This window comes from Priapulus caudatus, unplaced genomic scaffold, assembly GCF_000485595.1.
Source record: "Priapulus caudatus unplaced genomic scaffold, Priapulus_caudatus-5.0.1 Scaffold3519, whole genome shotgun sequence".
Classification (NCBI taxonomy): Eukaryota; Metazoa; Priapulida; class Priapulimorpha; order Priapulimorphida; family Priapulidae; genus Priapulus; species Priapulus caudatus.
In genome coordinates this window covers 4125-13340 of record NW_014580580.1, presented here as the reverse complement: position 1 = coordinate 13340, position 9216 = coordinate 4125, and the positions used below count along the sequence as shown (strand labels likewise).

At 41.7% G+C, this 9216-nt stretch overlaps 1 protein-coding gene and 1 long non-coding RNA gene across 2 annotated transcripts; one reads left to right on the top strand and one right to left on the bottom strand.

Moving 5' to 3' along the window:
* Positions 1-1376: 1376 nt before the first annotated feature.
* On the bottom strand, positions 1377-3247 carry LOC106819482 (solute carrier family 22 member 8-like). The gene is made up of 3 exons (XM_014824105.1): positions 3074-3247; positions 1806-2036; positions 1377-1577 (listed from the first exon to the last, which is right to left on the bottom strand). Exons 1-3 carry the CDS (start codon positions 3245-3247, stop codon positions 1377-1379), a joined length of 606 nt encoding a protein of 201 aa, XP_014679591.1.
* A 3420-nt stretch (positions 3248-6667) lies between these two features.
* LOC106819483 lies at positions 6668-8044 on the top strand. Its single transcript, XR_001395438.1, has 3 exons — positions 6668-6715; positions 7326-7537; positions 7921-8044. It is a non-coding gene; the product is annotated as an uncharacterized LOC106819483 (long non-coding RNA).
* The last annotated feature ends 1172 nt before the right edge of the window (positions 8045-9216 follow it).

Genomic DNA, 9216 nt, shown 5'->3' with positions numbered 1-9216 from the left:
CTAGCAACCAGCCAGTGCACCGACTCAGGAAGTATCCTGTTCGAATTTTAAGGATTGACAATTTAAGTATCTTACAGGCGGTTGATCGCAGCGTCGTGATGGCCTACCAGTAAACTACCAGTGAGCTAACGATACCTACCAGTAAACTACCAGTGATCTAACAATACCTACCAGTAAACTACCAGTGAGTTAACGATACCTACCAGTAAACTACCAGTGAGTTAACGATACCTACCAGTAAACTACCAGTGAGTTAACGATACCTACCAATAAACTACCAGTGATCTAACGATACCTACCAGTAAACTACCAGAGATCTAACGATACCTACCAGTAAACTGCCAGCAAGCTAACGATACCTACCAGTAAACTACCAGTGATCTAACGATACCTACCAGTAAACTACCATTGATCTAACGATACCTACCAGTAAACTACCAGTGATCTAACGATACAACAGTAACCTACCAGTAAACTACCAGTGAGCCCTACCAGTAAACTACCAGTGATCTAACGATACCTACCAGTAAACTACCAGTGATCTAACGATACCTACCAGTAAACTACCAGTGAGTTAACGATACCTACCAGTGATCTAACGATACCTACCAGTAAACTACCAGTGATCTAACGATACCTACCAGTAAACTACCAGTGAGTTAACGATACCTACCAGTAAACTACCAGTGATCTATAACGATACTTACCAGTAAACTACCATTGAGTTAACGATACCTACCAGTAAACTACCAGTGAGTTAACGATACCTACCAGTAAACTACCAGAGATCTAACGATACCTACCAGTAAACTACCAGAGATCTAACGATACCTACCAGTAAACTACCAGTAAACTACCAGTGATCTAACGATACCTACCAGTAAACTACCAGTGATCTAACGATACCACAGTAACCTACCAGTAAACTACCAGTGAGCCCTACCAGTAAACTACCAGTGATCTAACGATACCTACCAGTAAACTACCAGACACAGTGGAGCCTACGACGATACCCTACGCAAGTAAACTACAGTGAACGTTAAGCGATACCTCACAGAAAATACCAGTGATCTAACGATCCCTACCAGTAAAGCTACCTTGAGTTAACGATACCTACCAGTAACTATCAGTGACGTTACGATACCTACCAGGTAAAACTTAACAGAGATCTAACATACCTACCAGATAAACTAACCAGAGATTAAGCCGATACTACCTACACCAGTAACTACCGGAGTAACATACCTTACCAGTGAACTACCAGTGACGGTTACGCAACGCTACCAGTTAACTACCAGTGAGCTAACGATACCTACCAGTAAACTAACATTGAGCTAACGATACCTACCAGTAAACTGCCAGTGATCTAACGATACCTACCAGTAATAGGTGATGGTGATAGTCATAGGTAGCACCATAGTGAGTTGCAAGGTTCTCCAGTTGGGTATAAAGTACGCTAGCAGAGGCAGTGTCATGATGCCCACACTCCACACGTTCATGAAGACTAGTCCGACAGTGGCTCGTGACGATTGAGGCACCGACTCACACAGCAGGACGAACGCGGCCAGGCCTGCGCCCTGCTTACACGCAATTCAGTTCTCTTAACGATCGATAGATAGGTATTAGTCGAACGTGATCACACTCAGGCAAAAAGACAAACTATTTAACAGATTAATATATAATAGAGAGAAAGAGAGAGAAAGAGAGAGAAAGAGAGAGAGGGGGAGACATTGATAGACAGATAGACAGCTAGCTAGATAAATAGATAGAGAAAATAACTCGGTAAAATACAATAGAATACAAACCGTTTGCGACAAAGCCATGAAAAAATGCATGACCATGAACTGAGCGTACGACTGCGTAAAGACCTTCGCTACGCCGAACGCGACGTAACTCAAGCCAAGACATATCGCCGTCGGCTTCCGCCCGAAGAAATCCGCCACCTGTGGAGCTATTAGAGCGCCGAACAGCTTTCCAAACATGTACACGGTTATCGTCAGTTGAACACCGACCTTCATGTCGCAAACGAGGTCCCACTAGGAAACGAAAGTTACCATTGCAATATTAGCATCATTATCGTCGTCGTCGTCGGCAACGTTGTTGTCGTCGTCGTCGGCGTCGTCGTCAGTTTCAACAGCATCAAAAGCGTCAGCACCATTATTATTGTTGTTATTGTTATTATTATTATTATTATTATTATGATGATGATGATGATGATGATGATGATGAGTGACTGGATGATGATGATGATGGATGTATTATTATTATGTCCAAAGTGGATCGCGGCATTAGCCGGTGGCTTCTGGGATGGTATTCTTCATCATCATCCCCATCATCGTCATCATCATCATCATCATCCTCATCATCATCTTCTTCTTCTTCTTCTTCTTGTTCTTCTTCTTGTTCTTCTTCTTCTTCTTCTTCTTCTTCTTCTTCTTCTTCTTTATTATTATTATTATTATCATCATCATCATAATTATTATCGTCACATTTATCATCATTGTCGCCCGCGTCGTCATTGTCACCAACAGATTCATGGCGTTGTAACGTATAAATTGTTTATATTGATGAGATATTATTTAACGCATATTGAATTAAAGTTTGTCAATGTGTAGTCTTTCACGCTCCTAGATACAGCATTTCAATGACTGCAGAGTTGGACCAACCTACCTCGACAACGATATTGTTTCCGTGTGTGTCGTCATACCACCATCCATTCTGGCAGTCTATCGTCGAATTATCCACTGAGCTGTTAACAAATTGCTGGCAGGTTGCTAATTTCCAGCCTCCGCAGTTATCTCGTATCCACGGTATGGGTCTCATTTACGACACCGCTTCTGGTATCTAAAAATGACGGGCTAGTATGTTGACACTCGTACGGAGATGTGTTCTACTTGGCCGTCTCGAGGGGGAGTATCTGCATACCCTTTATTGAACTTATATCTCGTAGTGTGTGCGCATATATAGGTACCATAGCAGGTGATACATGGCATGAATATATATAGTAAAAAAAATTGGGGGATTTGTTGATATACATTCGGTTGCTATAGCTATAGCTGTGCGTGTGACTTACCTTGCAGTGATATTCGGTTCTGCACCGATGTAAATTAATCGACATCACATGCCAGGCGACGCACAGATCCATCACAGAGATGACCGTAAATATTATCATCTGATAGCGTCCAAAGCCTCCCGCCTGCATCATTGCAGCGTCAACGTCCATCGCCATGGCTGTCGCCGGTTTCATCTTTGCTGCCGGTCGGGGTTGGTTTTCGCGCGCTATATGCTAGCAGATATCATAGAAGTAGAACCGATGTACTACTACTCTCTCTCTCTCTCTCTCTCTCTCTCTCTCTCTCTCTCTCTCTCTCTCTCTCTCTCTCTCTCTCTATCTCTCTCTTTCTTTCTCTCTTTCTTTCTCTCGCGCTCTCTCTCTCCCTCCCTCTCTCTCCCTCTTTCTCTCTCTCTCTCTCTCTCTCTCTCTCTCTCTCTCTCTCTCTCTCTCTCTCTCTACTTCTATGGCAGATATACGCATTAAACATGGGTGCTGCGAATTACCAAGATACCGGATTCGTGCCAGAGCCAAAACTAATGTGTGCGTTTCTTTCGTCCGTACAAAGAGGCGAAACGATAAGTTATCTTAATCAGACGCGCTAAAGTAAGATACAATGTATATACTACAGCACATAGCAATGCACATGGGATATATATATATATATATATATATTAATATATCTTATTTGTTTATTTTATATTCACGTGCAAGTAGGGCTATTTGTCTTGGCGTACAGCTATGTCACATGCACCCAGCGGCGTTCGTAATTTTTGCGGTACTGTACGAGATGACAGATGTGACAGATTTGAGAAATAAAGAAAAATGGGTAAAAGCGGGTTACGTGAAATAGTATATAGAGATTTAACCGTTGAGAGGAAACGTTTGTGCATGCAACGCGTTTGATGGTGCGATTGATTCCCTATTACTACACGCTGCGCGACGCTACAGAATTAAAATGATATCAACCTAAAATAAAATCAGGACTAAATAAAAGGAAATGTTTGTTACGTGAATAGCAATTAATTTAAAATTATTATGATCGTTATTCTGAGCTATATAAGTAACGGAATAACATTAGGAACATTAGTATATATTATATAGTTTGATTATTGTAATTTCTAATGTTCCTAATGATATTTCGTTACTTAAATAGATCAGAATAACGTTACAAACAAAATTAGAACAAGGAAAAAAATACGGTAATTACGGAACAAAATAAAGCGAAAAATATATCACCTAGTGGGTTTTGAACCTGTCCTGTCCTGATGTAGCTGTATTAAACTGCCCTAACCATTAGGCGAACGCGCAAATAGAACTTTAAACTGTATTCGTGATGGCCTAGCGGCTAAAGGCGGTTGGCTTAATGAAGTTAGCGAGATAACGTGTTCAATCCCGACTAGGAGGACTTATTTTTCGTTTTTTTCTCTTTAGTACTTCATGTTTTCCTTTCTTCTAATTTTGTTTTTAACACTATTCTGAATTATCCAAGTAACGGAATAACAATAGAAACATTAGAAATTACAATAATCAAAGTATATATGGGTATATATGTTACGTTTTATTATATATTAACATAATTATTATAACATTCTTTTGGATCTACCGTCAACTAGATTACGGGAGTCCATCAATGATGTAGCTATAAATAAACGCAGGACGCTCTTCTGAAACAGATAACGAGTAGCTAAATATTTTCATGAAACAAGAAAAGGTAAATGGGATGCGTCCTGCATAATATCAGGAGTAGATAATAGCTAGGGAATTCCCTATTATCTACTCTTAATATANGGTTCTCCCTTAATGACATCTGTAGGACACGTACGGGGTGGCCTCTGTTATTGACCGCCCTGCGACAATGCTGATTTATTTATGACCCGTAAGCATGTGGTTGGTGGTCAGCAGAGCCGGCCCTTGGCCTTTTCGTTAATCACCTGTGCGGTGTGTGAAATATCAGTTTCTAGTTATCCCACGGTGTTACACAACTGTCATGTATCAATTAATCTACATCAATCTAAAAATCGAAGTATACGTAAACTAGTTTATTTATTTCTGAATAATTTGCGCGCATGCCATCCATCAAGCAGGTACCCCGAGCCGTTTCAATAATAAAGCGATTGTAAATCATCACAGCTTGTATTCAACGCCAATGACTTAATGTGTATGTAGGGCCTACTCTCGATCGCCTGATGTTTCCACATAAATGCTATTGTGCAGCAGCATAATTACACCGCACGCACGCACGCACGCACGCACGCACGCACGCACGCACGCACGCTGCTGTGCACAATACTCAAAAAAAGATCTAGAGGGTGAGAGCATCATTCTGTGAGTTTCTAGCCCTCTAAGCAAATGTAATCTCAATTTCAAGCAAATTTTATGAGATATTGTTCAATCATATCGTCACCTACACTGACAATATTTTTATTTTAAAATCCGCAACCTCGCATGCGTGCCGCGTGCACCGATGGCGTGATGTAACACCCACTATATCCACAGCATGGTACCGAGGAACGCATGATTATGATGTCCTGTGCCCTCTGCTCGAAAGTACACACCAATACGGGCATCTCGCTATCACGCTTGCTTGCCATGGCGAATTTTTTTTTATTGCTGGCCATCCTGGCAAGTTTATTCATACCTGAATCGGGTGCGTGCTTGACTTTACCTAGTACAAAATAAATTTAACATAGCAACTAACATGATTACAAATCGAAGGTGCACGTGGAACAATTTAACGTTTAAAAGTAATATAATTTATGGGCGTCTAAGAAAATGTCATCTAAGCCTGAGTCGTAAAATTCGATGTTTGCAATGAAAACTGCACCTTGCACAGTAATATTAAAGGCGCAGCAGCAGCGACCAACATCGTCAGTACTAGCTACACCACAGTACAGACAACATGGCAGCTGCGTCAGCTCTAGTGTGGACACTGTTGAGTGGCAGGAATATTCTCGCCATCATCGCCTTTGGTCTGTTAGCTGTCTTCAGTTGGCCGTACTGGCGTCGCCCCCGTAATGCCCCGCCCGGACCGCTAGGGTTGCCCCTGCTGGGTTCAATACTCTCATTTGGCAAGCACCCGGGACAGTACCTGAGGTCGCTGACGCAGACGTACGGCACCGTCATATCGCTTTACATCGGATCGGAGTTCGTCGTTGTGCTGAACGATGTAGAAGGTCTGCAAAACATGGGCGCCTTCCGTCGGTAGACGTATTGGGCGACGGATCCTCTGTGGGGGGGATGCGCGGGACGCGATGTATCAAGGGCATGCGGTCAAAGACATCACGCAGAATCGCCTTTTTCAATGCGGACAGAACAAGCCTCGTATTCGGGTAGGGGTATATGTGGAGCTTTGCAGGGGTAAGAGTACCCGCATAATTGTCATGAACACGGCGAATGGAATGTGTTTGGTTGTGAAATGCCGTTGCTTTGGGGGTGGGTTCATTTTCGACGGATTCTAACATAATGTGATACGTTATTTTTCAGGACTGGTCTCAAGTAAGTGGCGAAATATGAAAACTCATCGCAAGTTTTCCTATTGAATGGCGCTTGCGGGTCTTTGGCAGTGGGGAGCGAGCAATCGAAGAGAAAATCAAAGAAGAAATCGCGCTCGTTGCTTCCACTTAACTAAGATCCTACGAGGGCCGAGCATTTGACAACAGGGTAAATATTTTTAGTTTTTCCACTATGCGCGGTTTACAGTCCTTTTAAAAATCTCGTTTTGCGGTTACTTCATACCCATCAATGGCATGCGATTCTCCCCTAGTACTCTTCCCTCACGCGGACATTCAGACATGTCACATCGACGTTCTCACGGGATGTAAAGTTAACATTTTATTATAATTAGCGCGTCGACCAATTCTAGTATACCAAGTCACCAAGGATATATAAACCGGTCTTGTAATCGGCTGTGTGTTGACTGATGGTACGAACGATTTGTTGTTATAGCGTGTTGATGTATAGTTTCCTACCAATGACATAAAGCGACTTTGACCTGTGTTATTACATTTTTACTATCCATATTTGCGCCCGTAGATGTTTCCCGATCAGATACACATCTATTGCTTCCTCCCGAATGCAAACCTAGAAGGCTAGTCGTTGAATTCATTTGCCGTTTAAAAATAAATACGTCGCACGTTCATGCACTGAATTCGTGTTCAACATACAATGCTTGTTAACCTACGATACAAATATTAACCGGAGAACTGGGCCGAAAACTATAGTGCAATAGTATCAATGGTCAATTGCTCATCAAAAACCGTTTCGTTTTCAGTTGCTACTGACGAATTGCGTTAGTAACGTCATTTGCAATATCGTGTTCGGAATGCGATACGACTACGGAGACCGCGAATTTCAAGTGTTATGCGACATTGTCAACCAACAAGTGGTGGACCTGGATCCAGTCAGCCCAGCCAACCAACTACCATTTCTTCGCAATTTTCCACCATTTAAAGGACAATTCGAGAGATTTAGAAAAAACAATAGGTATTCGATAAGTGAGTGAAATGAGGAAATTGTTTGTTGGTGGAGAGGGAGATAAATGGTCCTTAATTGGAATCTAACGGAAAATTTATCATAATCACGCCATGGCGACGCCTATCCACATTGCATCGAATTATGACATTGTATTGATAAACTCACCATCGCCTCACTGACAATATTAGGCCTCCAATTCTGTATATGTCTAGATCACAGATCAGTATACCCATCGTCTTTACAGACGTAACAAGTATTACACATAACCATGCCATCTTAAGACGTTGAAGCAATCATCGTTGATGTAACTTCAGTAGGAAAATCGCGAATTAACGATTTTAGCGAAGGTTAACGAGCGTGCCATCTAATTTTCTAACAATTGTGTTTTTCAGAACCATCTCTGACATTCTACAGAAACATATTGACACTCACCTTGAAAAGCATGATCCAGAGAATGCTAACGATTACATAGATGTCTATCTGAACGAAGTGAAAGCAAGCGAGGCGCGTGGAGAGATTACTTCAATTGTAGATAGCAGATCTTAATGTCTGTGAGAATATTCAAGGAAACTCGGCGTTGTATACGCGGGTACTTGCAGAAAATATATGTCGCATTTCATCCAACGTATAGTTGAGGCTTTTATTACATCTCCGGGATTATAATAATAAATAATATTATGATTTCTTGTTTCAAATAAATATTGTGCGCCAACAGCCTAGTCAATGAGACGTGAAACCACACCTATTAATTTCAGGAAACAGACAATCTAGAGTTATACACGTATAACTTCTTTATTGTCTTATAGGTAAATCCATGTATCTCACTCTACCTAATTCGGTAGAATGTTCAATACGAACTAAAGAGATGCGCTATATTTTTCAGTGGACCGCAGCTGCGCATAGTTACTTTCACTTCTTTATGGCTGGATCGGAGACGACCTCCACCACTCTGGCGCTGGGCGCTCTTGTTCACTTGTCAACACACCGGATGTATACAGGAAAGTACAAGCAGAAATTGTGACGTAATTGGACGCGGCCGTCTGCCATCTATGAGTGATAAAGCAAAAATGACATACACGGAAGCCACAATCTTTGAAATCCAACGTTTAGGTTAGTTTACTGGCGCGTAGACGCTGTATGATTTAATACTTATGACCGTACGTTTGGCCATCGGTAAAAAGCGTCATGAAGTAACGCGATTACAAACATCACATAGCCAACAATTGACTTGCCTTGACGCAGCCTCTTCATGTTTCCTTTCTTTTCTAGAAACATTGTACCGCTGTCGATTCCTCATATGTGTACGGAGCATTCGAGTTGAACGGCTACAACATCCCAGCTGGACAAAGGTGTTGGGCAACTTGACAGCTATAATGATGGGACCCTGCGTAGCTTCCCTGACCCAGAAAGGTTTAACCCAGAAAAGGTTCATAGACAAGGGTGGCAGTTTAGTGAAGAACCCAGCATTAATTCCCTTCTCGATCGGTACGTATCTAACTGACAATTAAACAGATAATATCGAGTAATTAAATGCACGAGTAAAATCAAAATGATTCCATATTTCTCTTGGTAAATAAATGTTACCATGATGAGAGATCAGCTAATATTGCTTACATTCAGGCGGCGCGTATGCCTAGGAGAAAACTGGCAAAGGTTGAACTCTTTCTGTTCTTCACAGAGCATTCTGC